The following is a 16,330-nucleotide window of genomic DNA, read 5'->3' as shown; positions in this document are numbered from 1 at the left end:
AATTATAAAATAAAATCTGAAAAATAATGTGCACAAAGAAATGTAATGAATGAGAACATCTTGAGATTTTTTTTGAGAAGGTTTATTTGCACAATAAGAAAACATACTGTACAATGCTACTAATGTTACTAGCAAAGAACCTGGCGAGGATGACAGTGTGAACATGGCCCCACCTCAACTCGACTTGATTGAACCTGGAAACCCACAACCAGGACCTATAAGTATGGATTCTAGACGCAGGAGGACTGCTTGAACAATGTTACAGATCCAGCTTTATGGGGAGACACGACCAGCGATATGGTGGAAAACATTAGGCTATTGTATATCTCTATGCCAGGATGTGTGATATGGTAGAAGTCATAAATATGATAGGAAATAGAGGTTGATGTTTTATTTTTTTTATTTGAAAAAAGTGTCCCCACCACTTTTCAAAACAAAGTGATGCCCTTGTGTGGAATAAAATGCACGGACATTAGATTACAAGACTTTTCAAATCACGGGCTTCAAATTATTGCAAATCACGAGGTTAACTAAATCATCAAAGACACTGTACATCCACTCAACTCCAGCCAATATGAATTAGCAGGGCAGCGAGGAACAAAATCTGCATTCCTATATGACTGATGAAGAATGGACTGTGTATGTATCTTGTCCAGTCATATCAATGGGATATCTTGTCTGCGTTAACATATTGCAATGTGTCCCAAACGTGTGGTGGTGTCTTTATGGCACAATGATTGTACAAGACAAATGTCCTAATGGACATTCATTCAAAACAGGTGCTGTTCATTGACACATTTAGAGTTCTAGAGAATTCCACTTCTCAGTTTATGACTTGTTTTTGAACGTGTATGCTTTTGTGTCTTTTCCAGGACGCTGTCATTAAGTGAAAGACTTGTTTTAAAAAGTTGGATCTGATCATTATTATTATTATTTACAGGGGTAGAAGCATCCTACAGTGCTCGGCTGAGCATCAAAGTCATTGATTGATTGATTGATTATTTTATTAACAGATTGCAGAATGGGGCTCATACAGCTCAATACACACAATTGTTAAGGGGATGCAGACCAGAGAAAGACTTTCGTCTTGTTTACATCAGGGTCCCCCATTTTCAATTCATCTTAACATAATATGACATACAGATAGACAGTAGGCCTACTGCTACATCTAGACATGTATGACATACCAGATTTACAAATACAGTAGTTTGTGATACAAAAATAGTCTAAAAAAGAGAGTATACATTTGATGAAGAAACTGTACATTGGAGGAGGTTGGGTGGGGGAAACTGTACATTGGAGGTGGTTGGGTGGGTTGGGTAGGCAACTGTACATTTGGAGGGGGTTGGGTTAGGACATTTACTGTACATTGGAGGGGGTTGGGTTAGGACATTTACTGTACATTGGAGGGGGTTGGGTTAGGACCCTCATACCCTTTCCACTTCATTCCATATAACTCGCAGGTAGGAAATTCCGACTTCCCACTAGTAAAAATCGAATAAAACGGCACGTCAACTCGGTAGTTCATAGTCGCAAACTCCGGTATGATTTCTCAACCCCGACTTCAAGCCTCAGCGTCATTTGACGTAATTTCAACACGGCCACGCACATCGTATAAAAGTTAATTTTGTTATTAGCTGAGTACATGTGTACGTATATTAGCTATATACAGTTGTAAACTGTCTTTGTGAGTTGTAGTTCATTACAAGACAAATTGTAAGGAAAAAAACTGCAAAAGGGTTAAGCGTGGGTTTCCATGTTTTAAGGACCTGTAGCTAGTCGGAGACGACCCCCTTCCAGCCTCCGAGCCTAAAGGAACGCAGTACATCCTTCTTACGGAAGTCGACGTAGGGCTCGTCTCTGTGCTTCTGCACCTGCGCAGTAGCTGCTAGTAGGGTGTAGTCGGATATAGTTCTTTCTCCTGGCGAAGTAGTGTCTCCATGGCGGTGGAACCAAAGCACTGAGACACAAAGCACCGAGACCGAGGACGTTCTGGAGCAGAAAGCGGAGCTGCGAGGAAAGGATAGGATTTCGGGAAGAAGAAGAACGACCGCGTTTTGTTGGAAAAGGAGGCACCGCTTCAAAACAACTCCCCGCATGGTTTTACTCGGTTTCTCGGGGTCGCGGTAACTTGGTTTGTTACCACCAAGTTTTGGGAGAGATTGCCGAGAGGGTGTCGTCGGGGGATCCGTGTTGTAGTTTGTAGCTGAAGATAACGTGAGGTCGGAAAGAAGGGACTCAATGATGCGTTCGTTTCTCAGAGTTGTGTTTTCATTGACTTGTTTGTCACTGTGCCGTGGTGCCATGGATGAATGCATGGATGACTCCCAGGCTCAGAGGTGCATGCCGGAGTTTGTCAACGCCGCCTTCAATGTCACCGTGGTCGCCACCAATACGTGCGGCTCTCCGCCAGAAGAGTACTGCGTGCAGACCGGGGTCACGGGGGTCACCAAGTCGTGCCACATCTGCGACGCCGGCGACCACCGGCACCACCACAAAGCGGTGTATCTCACCGACTACAACAACCAGCAGGACACCACCTGGTGGCAAAGTCAAACCATGTTAGCGGGCATCCAGTACCCGAATGCGATCAATATCACCCTTCATCTCGGTAAGTCATTGATTGATTGAATTGATTGATTGAAAACTTTAACAGATTGCAGAATGGGTACAATACAGTACGGCTCAATACACACAATTGTTAAGGGGATGCAGACCAGATAAAGACTTTCGTCTTGTTTACATCAGGGTCCCCCCCTCATCAGGAAGCTACATCATATTTGTGTAATAAGGAATAACAAAGCATCGACCAAGCCAGCGACAATAATAACACTCTAAACTGTGCCAGGCCACCAGCTACTTCATAACGTGTAAATACGTTATTTATTTGGACACGCATGCAGCCGTGGTACCTTGTTTACTTTCGAGTGGACCATTTCTGCGGAATTGGCAACCTTTGTCCAACAGCTTGCGAGGTGTTAAGTTATTACTATACCCGTGTCCTGTCATGTCCTATAGATGTCACCTCGTATGTGTATTCAGTTGTTGAGGGAAGGAGAATGCATTTCTTCGCTCAGAAAGTAGTTTTTGCTCAAGGCACAATCCATGGGTAATTCCACGTCCCTTAGGAACATAGCGCTCTTGTTTCAACTACGGTGTTATCTTTTGTTGTTGTTGCTGTGATCCAATGTTAGTAGGCCTATTATTTTATTAGCCAGGTGTTCACAACTGAGTAGTACATATTATGTAGCATAAATGTGAGTCTAACGGGTAGGGTACCTATAGAGCTGCTGGATGAACTTAAAATGGTAGGCTATTTCCGAGACTGGTTTAGCTATATCCACCTACTGTTTTTAATAGTGCTCGACATTCCTGAGTGGGTTAGTCATGGTCTCATTGTAGCCTTGGGGAACACACTTTGATTAAAGCTACGTTTAGAATTAGGGCTCCGTGATTTTCATTGTTCTAATTTTCACTGAAATGCATATTCAAAATCATCATGGTGTGATTTTTGCGGGGATCATTCTGTACTAAACCATACGCTGTGTAGAATATGATTCGTAGGCCAGCTTCTCTGCAGATCCTTTTGTTTTGGTCTGTTGTTGAGCTACTCGGAACACTGCCCATGGCCATGCAAGTGTTGTAGGTCTTACTAGAATACTAGACCTCTTCATACAAGTTGAAGTTGCTTTCATGATAAGGCCAGCTACATGTTGATAGCAATTGGGGTGTTTTTTCCTTTTGGAAAGACGGAAGAATAGGAATACTGCATAGGTTTCTCAGGAGCTCACAAGACCGGTGCCCTTGGCGTGAAACGACCCCATACTTGTTTCCCGATTCCATCATGGCAGGCATGAGTTCACATTACATTATCAATGAGTTTCTGCTCTCCTTGCAACATGTTAACTTGGCTCGCCAGCAGTGGTCTGGCAATTATCATATTTACAAGGTATCTTACTGGGCTTGTGGCTGTTCTGGATATAGCCAACAGACAGTACTTCTTGACTGCCAGTACTCATACTGAGTTTGAGTACTAAGGTTTAAGTATCGCACTATACTAACTAAGTAACCAACTGTAAAACAATAATAGTCAAATAAAATGAAACTACAAACTGTGGACTAACTTTTGGCTTTTTTTTTAGTTTAATCAAATAAATAGGAGGGATGTAGCCATGTAGGGAGCTTGTGTAAGAAGGAATTGTGTAAACGTTATTTTATTTTTGATCTTTCTTGTTAAAGCTGCTGTGGGTACCTTGCAAGAGAGCCGGTGGGCGGTGAACCATGATCATATGTACACAAATATGTCATTTTAACATTGAAACGTTCACTTTTTAAATGGTCAAATAAGCTGTTTTCATTATTTCATACCTTACTGATGCTGTTCTGCATCGTTTTTGTCAGCCAAGTTTCTCTGTTCTATCCTTGAAGTGTGATTGATGACTGCAGCGCTCCAATGAGGTTCGGGCCTTTCCCAGACAGCTTCCCTGATTAGCCCTGAGTCACGCTTAAAGGGGCAGTTCACCCAAAATAAAATAAAAAGCATATTTCTGTGTATTTGGCCTCGTTTACAATTACGTTACAATAGAACTGAATGGCACTCGGGTTTAAATACTTTTAATTTAAATTGATTTTTTTTTGTTAGTTTATGCGAATAATGCTTTGTCTCAAAAAACTAAATTTCTCTGGTTTTTACCAGCATTTACACGGTCTAGTAGTGTATTGAGAGGGGACCCTATTAACTGTTACATAGCCCCTTTCGTGACTGATTCACGCCAACAGGGTTGGACAACCAGGACGAGTGAATACACAGTCCCTTATTCCTCCATAGGAAAATCCCATAATTAACTCTGAAGAACTGGTCCTCCGCGAAACGCTTGTTACAAGTATCGCAGATACATTTGAAAGGTACTCACAGTTAGGCGGCTGGGTGGCGCAGCGGACATTGCGCTCATCACCAACGCAAGAGACACCGGGTTCAAATCCGGCTGTCGGCGTTGCCTCCGGCTTGGGCCGGCCGTCATACTGGCTCAATTGGCAGAGTCAGCGGGTGGAAGTCGATTTGGTGGTAATCTGGACATTGTGGACAGCGACTCCTACAGGTCGGTTGGGGGACGCCTGCACAGCAGAGACAGGAAATAGCGGGGGTAGTGTGAGCCTCCCACACGTTACACCTCGCCAATGAGAGTCCGCGCTGGCAGGTGAAAAGATGTGACAGGCTGCCTCCTCGCGTACCGGAGGGGACACGTAATGCAAGGCTTCTATCCTTCATATGACCGACCTGTGGGGGGCATATGCGAGCAAGAATCAAGACAGGGAAGGGGAGAATTGGAAACGGCGAAAATAAGGAGAAAGTGGATACAAAAAAAAGGTACTCACAGTTGCACAAGGGTTTTGGACAGAGAAACGCAATGGTTTGAAAGCTCGGCTGGAAATAAAGCTGTGTTGACCAGTTTATAAAAATTATTTTAAATGTTTATTAGCAACGCCAAGCTTTCAAACCATTGCGTTTCTACTTTCTCTGTCCAAAACCCTTGTGCAACTGTGAGTACATTTTGAAATGTATCTGCGATAGGTGCGCCTGTACAGCAGAATCAGGAAGTATCGGGGGCAGCGTTGCGTTACTCCTCGCCACTGAGAGATCGCGCTGTGCAGGTGAAAAGATGCGACGGCTGCCTCCTCGTGTACCGGAGGGGACACATGATGCAAGGCTTCGTCCACATTGCAGCCGACCAGTGGGAGGCATGGTCTAACAACGTTCGAGACAGGGGAGGGTAGAATTAGATAATACGAAATTGGGATGGGAGAAAAATAGAAAATGGGGAGAAAAAGTAGATCAAATTTTTTTTTTATCTGCGATACTTGTACAACAAGGTGCTAACTGTGACACCGCTCTGAACTGAATTCTGAAAAGAACGATGAAAGAGATACTGGAAATGTTACATTGTAGCAACATTTACGGCGGTTTGCCATTTCAAGCATCAGTGACTTTCGGAATGAATGCTTTTCACCTGGTCCAGCGTTAGCTGTTAGCAATGACAGTCACAGCAGCCAGCTAGCTCCTCTTGTTTGATTATCTTGCGTTTGCTATTGAGTAAAGACAAAACCATGCATGCAGGTTAACTAGATGTTGAATTTAAAATTATTTAACCTCAAAATAATTTAACTATAGTTGTTAGAATGTGTAATATATGTGAAGAAAAGTGGGTCGCCGCCCTTTTATCTATTGGAGAGATCCAGCATCCTTCTAAGCTATCTGTAAAAAATGCAAAGATTCAAGTTGCTTTACTTTGACAGGGTTCGCACAAGGTCCTTGAAGTGCTTACAGTGCTTGATTTTTTTTTTACAAAAAAAAGTCTAGGCCTGGAATTCCTTAAACGGCGCATTTTAACAAGGTGCTTAAAAACTCCTTGAAATTCAAATCAATCAAAGTTTTGTTCATCCATGATAATTGTTCTGAATCAAGAAATTGAATTTATTTTAAAGTGTAACTAATTGTCGAAATTTGTTTTAAGCCATAAATATTGGATCCGATTTTCCCCTATAAAAAACGGCATTTAAAAGTATCCTTTTAAACACCCTTTTAAAATGAAAGAGTGCTTGGAAAAGTACTTGAAAGTTCTTGAATTTCATTTAGCAATGTCTGTGGGAACCCTGCTTTGATTTCTGACACTGATGGCCCCTGGTATTTTGGCCCAGTATCCCACACTAGTATCGGAGCATCTCTACACTCAAGTGTTTTTGTCAGACCTTCCCTTGGGCTATAGTTGATCTATCACTCTAGTCAAAACACGCAGAGGCACTGTACAAGAAGGGCCAGAGGAGAGCCCACTCTACTTCCTCAGAAGGCTGAGATCCTTCAATGTCTGTACAAGGATGTTGAGGATGTTCTATGAGTCGGTGGTGGCGGGCGCCTTCTTGCAGGCAGTGACCTGCTGGGGCAGCGGACTGAGAGCAGGGGACACAAACAGGCTGCATAAGCTGGTCAGGAAGGCCAGTAGCGTGGTTGGGGTGGAGCTGGACTCCCTAGCGAGGGTGGCGGAGAGGAGGAGCCTTGCTAAGCTCCAGATCATCAGGGAAAACCCCTCCCACCCACTATACACAGACTTGGCTGACAGGAGGAGCAGGTTCAGTGCTAGGCTCACACTACCTAAATGCAGCACTGAATGGCACAGGAAGTCCTTCGTTCCAACAGCCATCAGACTATACAATGCATCACTGTGCATCACTGAGCACAGAGTGACAGTTACCATCTTTCTGGACTCTTACTTTTGAAACGGCACTGTGCAATATTTCACCTACTGTAGACTTCAGTATATTTTTACTGTATTTATTTACTGTATATTTTATTCTATTATATTTTATTCTATTCTTATTCTTAGGCATTTTGATTGGTTTTGTTATTCTTATTCGTGACCTGTTCTGTCTAAATGTTTAATGTTGAGCGATTTGCAGTGTCAAATTTCCCTCAGGATAATAAAAGTATTTCTATTCCATTCTAATGACTTAACTAGAGCCATATGAAATCCGCGTTCACGGAATCGCGGACGGAATCGCGGAATTAACCAATAAAAATGGAATCAACTGCAAAACGTGGAATATTGCAGAATTTGGCCTAATCTGGACTGAAATTTCGTTTTTGGGTGGAACGTTTGGTGCACACGCGACCGGGGAGGCGGGGACTCTACAGCGTGTTACACACAACACAGCCGCGGTGCTCAAGCGTCTGGCTGCTTCAGTGTTAACATCGTCAAGAAGCTAAACAATTCCACAATAAGCCCTCAATTCAGAGCAGAACAGTATCCTAATGACTTTTATGCCTCCGGTGATAAGGTGTTTTGCTAATTCTGTCAACGTTCCGTGGACTGGACCCGCAAAAACACTTGCGACACTATTGTGATTAAATAGCTATAACGTTAGGACGTTTAGCGTCTAGCTAAATCTAGTGCACCCATCCATTTGTTTAATGCAAACGATTGTCATTATACACTGCCCTTTATAAACTAAATACACTTAAATAGCTATGTAACGTTATAGGACTATATATGGAAATGATAGCTTCTAGAAGTTCTAGCTAAATCTGGTGCACCCATATTTGTTTAATGCAAACGATTGTCATTATACACTGCCCTTTATAATCTAAATAAACTTAAATAGCTATGAAACGTTACAGTACATAGGACTATAGATGGAAATGATAGCTTCTTGCTAAATCTAGTGCACCCATCCATTTGTTTAATGCAAACGATTGCCATTATACACTGTCCTTTATAAACGAAATAAACTAAACTAAAGGTGCCTAAATTATGCATTACTAAATTTCATCACAATATAATAGATATAGCTAGGTTACTGACATTGTCATTGTGATAATGTCAGTAGTAGCTAGCTGTATCTATTGTTTACACTTGAAATATGTATTTTTATTTTGTCACAATATTAATTGAAAAATATTGTGTAAAATTTAACTGTATTTCTGAGTTGCAGCACTTAAAAACATTAAATGGACTGTTATATCTTATTCAATTGTGGACATTTATTCATTCCCACTTATTAGACACTATTTCTGATGGTAAAATGAGCATAAAAGGCAAAATACAGAATTCTGAAATATTAAAACGGAAAAAATGGAATTTGGGAAAAAATAAAATGGAATTTGGGAAAAAATAAAACGGATTTCATATGGCTCTAGACTTAACTTGGTGAAACTGTATATTGGTGTTAGGGCACCATGCTCACAATTTTAATATCGAGTACAATTACCGCTTGCTATATTTTTGTAAGAGTTATGGTTCAGGCTTTTGTTAGGACTTTCATCTCTGTGTGCCCTCTGAATGACTGGTTTGTGCAGGAAGAGGGCATGTCCCAACTTGACATTACAGCAGTAGGGGGGGGGGGGGGGGGGGGTGTTGAGGAGATGTCCCAGGCTGGCAAGCTGGTTGAAAGGTGTACACAACATGAAAGGTGTACAAAAGAAGTGGGGAAGAGAAGTAACCTGGCAGGCGGTTAGATCTGTTTTCCTTATCTCAGTGATATAGGCTAAAGTCAAGCTCAAATTCCCTACAAATGTAGCTGGTTTGAGGGGGGGGGGGGGGGGGGGGGGAAGAGCGAAGAGCGAGCAAGAGCCCATGTATTGTATTTATTATTTTTACGTCTTTTAATCTACTTTCATTCTGATTTAATTACTGGACTGTCATTATTGTTATTATTATTTCTGTTATTGTCCTGTGATTTATCGTTGATTATTACTGTTATTGTATTGTTTGTCTTGTTTCATGTAAAAAAAAAAAGGGAAAATAAAAAACATTTGTAAAAAATGTAGCTGGTTTGCCCTGGTCAGCGAGGGGTACCGCTCACATAACTGGTACGGGTGCTGGTTAGGCTTCGGTACCGCTCACATAACGGATACGGGTACTGGTAACCCATGGCACATCTTTTGGTACTTTACTCCCTTTAATAACAAAAATTTCATTTCAGTTAAGTCCAAACTTTTCAATTTAAAATGCATTTTATCTAGAACATTTTATTTATTGTTGTACACCACACAAAAGAAACCCCCTCACTAACTCTCAAGCCTGTCCCTACAACCTTTTTTTAATTACTTTTTTTTATTATACATTGAATGATCATGTATACAATTCTTTATGTATTTTGAATGTCAACATTATATCTGGCCATCCTTAGTAAATATACTATCAAACTCCCCTGACCACATTTGGTCTTTCCACAGACCCAAGAGATGGGGCAGTAATATACATATTACACACAACAGTCACTCAGATGGAGAATGTCTTATAGCAGAGTTAAGCATTTTAGAATATTTCAGATATTGAAGTTAAATATGTATGAGTGGTTGACCTTTGACGTGATATAGGAAAAATAAATTCTACAATGTATGTCAAATGACATATAGTTGTAATAATCAATATTTGAATAACATTTTTCTATGTTTTTTAATAGAATAAACCCCATTGAGTTAATTTTCCCATATCAGTGCCCACATTCAAATAACCGCTAATTTGTAAAATACTAAACGCGCTATCAAGTGTATAAATCGGACAACATTATAAACTAAACATGTGTGTGGACAGCAGCTATGCTTAGGTTTCACTTTCACCTACAGAGTTCACAATGAAGGAGAGAAAGGAGGCTCTAGAGATGGCAAGACGATAGGATTTGGAAATACTTTTGGATTAAACTCCACAGCAGCGAAAGCTAGACTGGAGAGGAGCTCAGAGGACCAGTCGCAACCAGCAAAAGTATGTTTGCGCAGTATGTGATCAATATTCTACATTGATCCATCCGTCAATGAACAGATAGAAAAGTGACAGAAGATATTACGGTCCTTAGGTCCTAATTTTAAAATAAACCAAACATTCATTCTGTCCAACAAATAAATACTAATCAGATGTAAACAGACGGACACATCGGAGCAATGTAGCCACATAACGTTAAAGATCAAAGTAAGCGCTCTACAGATATTGAGTGTTATTTTGTCAAATGTGTCACCGGAAATTACACATCTCCCCGGCAACCCTGCCAAATTAGGAAAGCCTGGACATTGTGTTATATGACAACCAGAAATCTACATTATGATAAATGATCAGTTCTGATTTCGGACCGAAAAGGAATAAGAATTGAACAAATTACCCAGCGTTTGAAAACCGGAAATTCCACACACTTTGCTCGTTGCCTAAGAAGAGGTTTGAATATTCATGTACTAGTCCCTCTGGGGGGCGATTCTCTCCACTTAAGCTCAAAAGTGTCAGTCCAGGAAGAATGCTCTCCATGAAGGAGACATCCCCTCGAGGCCTCTATTCCAGCATACTTTAAAGACAGTGTTCCTCATGTGGGAAGAAGCGTATCTGCCTGTGTGCTGTTGACAACCAAATCCATACTGTAGGTTTGGAGCTCTCTACCATTCTCACACACATAGGGCTAGATCCACAAAGAATGGATTGCACGGAGCAAGTTGCACCCTTAATTAAAATTCATTATGAATTGAAAATGGGGGACCCTGATGTAAACAAGACGAAAGTCTTTCTCTGGTCTGCATTCCCTTAACAATTGTGTGTATTGAGCCGTACTGTATTGTACCCATTCTGCAATCTGTTAATAAAGTTTTCATTCAATCAATCACCGTGCAGATTGATTCATTGAATGAAAACTTTATTAACAGATTGCAGAATGGGTACAATACAGTACGGCTCAATACACACACTTCACTTGTTAAGGGGATGCAGACCAGAGAGAGACTTTCGTCTTGTTTACATCAGGGTTCCCCATTTTCAATTCATAATGAATTTTAGGCGCCGGTTACACCTTAGTTTCGTTTTCGGTTTCTCCAGATCGCAACGCAACGGTAGCCAAGTGAGACATACGTTTGCAACCCGAGCAATTTTCAACCAATCAGAACTTTAATGTGCCAATATACTTCCTGCAAAGAAAATGTCAACAAGCGGGCGCCGCCAATGCAGCACTTCTTTTTCAGCAAAGTGTAATAAAAGTGCAATAAACAAAACGGATACATTCACTGTGTGTTCTGCCTCTCATTTGTTGATGAGACAAAACTAACATCAACACAAGTGACCACCAAGAGCGGATAGTTTAGTCTCAAAAAGGATCGGCGGGGGGATTGTTAGCTGCATGCTAACGTGGATGGAATATGCCATTATAACAGTATAGCATTGTGGCTAGAAGCTAACGTTAGCTCACGCTAGTTAGCCAGCACCAAACTGATGATATCGGGAGCTATCAGTAGCTAGATAACATTAGAGACAACGCTGTGTGTATTAAACAAAGGTGAATAGATGGCTGGGCCATTTGTTTAATGCTTGTTAAAGATTGAAAGAGGAGCTCTGAGCTAACAGGGTCTGATAGCTAACGTTAGCCAGCTGCTCATGCAATCGGTAATGCTAGCAGAATGAATGGATGTAAACTTTATTTAACATATTGCATGGGTACAATACAATACGGCTCAATACAAACAATTGTTAAGGGAATGCAGACTGTTGTAGCTTGGACTGGGGTCCTTATAACAATAACTTGACAACACATGGTAGCTGCAGCTATTTGGGACAGCTCTGCTGTCACCGGAAGGGCACGCAGATGGTATCTACTGCGCATGGGCGTTTTCGCAACAACTGCTCCGTGAAGGCTACACGACTGTTGTCGGCGAGTTTTGGCGCTGCTCAAAAACAGAAAACACAATTTAGCGTTTCAGTAGGGCCACAACGTATCCGCCAAAAAACGCATTTCTGTGTAAAAGGGACATGAACGTATTCAAACGTATTCAAAATGACTCAAAAACACTAGTCTAACATGGGCCTTAAGTAAGGGTGCAACTTGCTCCGTGCAATCCATTCTTTGTGGATCTAGCCCATACTGTTCACTCCTACCACCTGCAGTCTTGAACATATCCGGCTGTTATCCATATAACAATGGGATTGTTGTTTGTTAACCCCCACACCACTGGATCTGATATGGCTGTACACGCTCTTTTGGCTAGTTTGCTCCCTATGCTGCAAGAATGCCTACTTGAACCCTGGGGGTTGATTGCAGTACAAGTGGTCTATGGATTGAATAAAAACCCGCTGGCGTCTCTCTTGTCTGTCATTCCTTCCCTGTTCTAGTGTTCTGTGACGTGGGGTCCTGGCCCAAATCATAGCTTTGGCTCCAGCACACAGGAAGGAGTCTTGACTATCCCAGGGATGAGTTGCAGCAGGGCAGTGTGGGAAAGCCAAGAGGACTCTTTCTCTCTGGCCCCAGGGGTGCTTGTCATGCTCCTCCTATGTTTTCCCAAACGCCACAAAAAAGAAAAAGACATTCCCCCCCCCCCCCTTTTAGTGTGGCCAGCTGTTGCAAATTATACCAATCTGAAAGTGGAGAGAGGGCAGTCATTTGTTTTGCTTGTTGGGGAATGATCTCGGCGTGGGAAGTGAACCTTGTATGTTAAACATTCTAATCTGCCTGATGGGCTCTCACAGCTGTATGACTTGGCTTCGGAATCAGTAATGCAGTAATAACACGCTCACTTGGGCCACAACTTGTGGTACTGGCAGTGAAGTGTTAGCATTTCGTTGCAGTTACACCATTAGTTGTGAATTATTCACTACATCGTAGTTGATATGAAAATTATGCTATGTAAAGGATCTTATGGAAAGTTGGAGATGGCTGACTTTTCACTACATGTTGATGGCTTTTTTCTCACCACTGGACAAATTGATACGGCAAGGGATAGGATGAGCAGTATGCCCTCCTTGAAGTATGAAAGGACACTTTTATTTTTATTTTTTTATCCACTTTTTCTCCCATTTTCTATATTTTTTTCTCCCATCCCAATTTCGTATCATCCAATTCAACCCACCTCTGTCACGAACGCTGTTTCTTGCCTCCCACAAGCCGGCTGCAATGTGGACTAAGTCATACATAGCACAAGTCTCCTCCGGTACTTGAGGTAACAGCAGTCTCATCTTTTCACCTGCGCAGCTCGATCTCTCAGTGGCGAGGAGTAACGCGTGGGAGGCTCACTCTGCCCCCGACACTTCCTGATTCTACTGCGCAGGCGCACCAACCGACCTGTAGGAGTCGCTGTCCACAGCGCCCGATCCCCACCCATCAGTTTCCCACCCCCTAATACGGCCAATGTGTATTAGTACGGACGACCAGCTAAACTGAAAGCAAATGTGGAGCGCTGGGCTCGAACAGGCGAGCCCAGCGTCTCCAGATTCCGCGGCGAGCGCCTTGCCCACTACGCCACGTAGCCGCCCTGACACTTTCTTTTGTTTTGAAGAATTTGATATTGTTACTTAGTTTTTATATTTTGACATCTGCCACAAACGGCTCAGACTTCAAAGAGTTCCATAGGTATTGATGTTGAGTAACTGCACCTGCTCTCCTTCCCCATGTCGTCAGTCTGAATACAGCTGTGCCCAGGGGAGGAAACAAACTTTTTGGCTTACCAGCCAACTGGCGAGTATATGTTTTTTTTTTAACAGCCAAACAGATTTTTTACCAGCCATAAATAAATCTCTAATTGTGATAATTACTTCTTTGTATGTCTTCGTCTAAATTGATTTTCAATCATAGTAATAATCACACCGTGTCTCTACTCTTTAAAATATTTATTACCATAAAACATTAATAAGTGTCTCTACTCTTCACAATATTAGCATAAAACATATATTAATCACACCGTCTCTACTCTTCAAATTATTAGGATATCACATATTAACATGAAAGAGGGAACTATTCTGGACTGGGTTGGGCTGAACTGGGCAGTGAAAGATGCTGGGCTGGACTGGGTTGGGCAGGGAAAGTTGGGCTGGTCTAGGTTGGACTGGACTGGGCTGGGCAGTGAAAGAACCAAGCATTTCACTGTAATGTAATAGCTTAGCTAAATAAAACAACTTGAACTTGACTTGTTACATTACTCTGGTTGGATGCCAAACGTATTCTGGTTGTACTGTACTTGTGCTGTATGATGACAATTATACATTGGAATCGAATCTCCTGTCAACGCTAGGGGTTCAGCAGGTGTATTCTGAATGACAAGTATGACAACATCACCGTTGTGAAGGGCATATGGGCGAGTGGTGATATGGGGGGAAACCCGGTAATTTGGTAATAATAAAATGTCACTCGGCTGCATTTAAGCAAAGCCGCTCAGTATAGTCCACTATGTTGAACGCGTGTTATGGTAGCGTGTTACATGCTAGGTGGCTAGCCGGCTAATGCTGGTTGACTTGAGTGAGTGAGTGGAATCGCCCCCATGTCAGACAGACCGCACTGATATCCGAAAGCGACGACTCTACATGCAATTATTTTCATCCACTGATGTGTTTTTGTCTAAGTTTGTCTACGTTGTCAAGCCGGTGACAGGAGTCTGTAGCGCCGCACGCAGTGGTCTGTCCACTTCCCCTAGATGGGCGACATCTTCTAGAAAACTAGTGTTCATTGGAGGAGCTTAGAGCGCAACGATGATGTTCATTGGTTATGGATTATTATGAGGCGCAAATGGGAGGAATCATAAGGGGGGAGTCAGAGTTCGGCTTGTGCCAGTGAGCGATCAGCAGATTGCAGAATGATTGTTTTGTTTTGTTTAGTTTACTACTTTCGCCAGTGTGGCGAACGCTCTTCATGAATCACTCGCCAAACATAAAGAATACTCTCATTTGGTGAGTAAAATGGCCTAATTTCCTCCCCTGGCTGTGCCACTGCTCCATGAGTTAGTGTGGCCCATGACGGGGACAAGGCCTAGACTCACTGCTATGTGTTAGGGTGCTTTCTCACTCACCATTCGGGTCCGTTCCGGTCCGTACCGTCCTCATTCCGGGTTAGGGTGCGGACTTCCCCCCTCCCTCTCCCCCCTCTAGTTTGTACACATTTCAGTCTTGGTTCGCTCCGGGTTCTGTTTACGGTTTGCGTTTTGAGCATGTACGCTTGCCGTAGGCGATGATGTCACGCTCGAAAATGTAAACACAGGAAGATGTTAACACGGCGGTGGAGACTGGATGCTGATATAAAATAAACAAATAACCAATAAATATGAAGTTATATTTGAACCTCTGTTGTCAAGCCTTGTCAATATAACCCACCCCCTTTTCTCACGAATGGATGGTGTTGTAGAGTCCGCTTTTGAGCGTTTCCCAGGGCTAACGCCAAGCTAATGGCTAACGCTAGTTAGCTTAGCCTATTACTAGTAACATTGCTCGCATCAATTATATTGCATGTCATTGATCTACCGGTCGATCACGGCCGACTGGTTGGGCACCACTGGTCTATAGAAATAAATGCATTCGAACAAGAAAGTATAGTAGACATAGCAATGGCAAACGCTAAGCTAATGGCTAACGCTAGTTAGCTTAGCCTGTTCAGCAGCTAACATTATCCGGCACATAGACATGCTCCCCATTATCCCATTGCTCGTGGCAATTATATTGCATGTCATTGATCTACTGGTCGACCACGGCCGACTGGTTGGGCACCACTGGTCTAATAGAAATAAATGCATTCGAAGAAGAAACCAATGTATAGACATAGCAATGGCAAACAAAATTGCCAGGCCTAATGCGAGCCAGGGAAGTGTGCTTTGTGTAACGTGGCTTCATGTTTTCATCCACTGAGCTGTGAGGCTCCACATGCTTGTTTTTGCCCATTAATATCGTTTTTGTGGGTATTGTCCAGTTGTTGCTGTGTGGTTTTATCTGCCCAAAATTCAAGCAAGCATGAAAGCATTACAGTAACGACGTTGTGTGTGTCACGCCCCCCGCTCCCACTGGCCCGCACCTGATACCACCTATTTCATCGGTCCAGGTTCAGCGCCCCCGGGGAC

At 42.5% G+C, this 16,330-nt stretch overlaps 1 protein-coding gene across 1 annotated transcript in view; it reads left to right on the top strand.

The window, feature by feature from the left end:
• The first annotated feature begins 1,937 nt into the window (after positions 1–1,937).
• The window catches only part of lamc1 (laminin, gamma 1), a 161,307-nt gene continuing 146,914 nt past the window's right edge, over positions 1,938–16,330 (top strand). Inside the window, exon 1 of the mRNA XM_084320745.1 lies at positions 1,938–2,611. Within this exon, the coding sequence (XP_084176871.1) occupies positions 2,242–2,611 (370 nt within the window). The 5' untranslated portion in view covers positions 1,938–2,241. The remainder of the gene's footprint in view (positions 2,612–16,330) is intronic.

Source organism: Notolepis coatsorum (assembly GCF_963971535.1).
Source record: "Notolepis coatsorum genome assembly, chromosome: 8".
Taxonomy (NCBI): Eukaryota; Metazoa; Chordata; class Actinopteri; order Aulopiformes; family Paralepididae; genus Notolepis; species Notolepis coatsorum.
The sequence above is the reverse complement of the archived record's forward strand: the minus strand, read 5'-3'. Positions and strand labels throughout refer to the sequence as shown.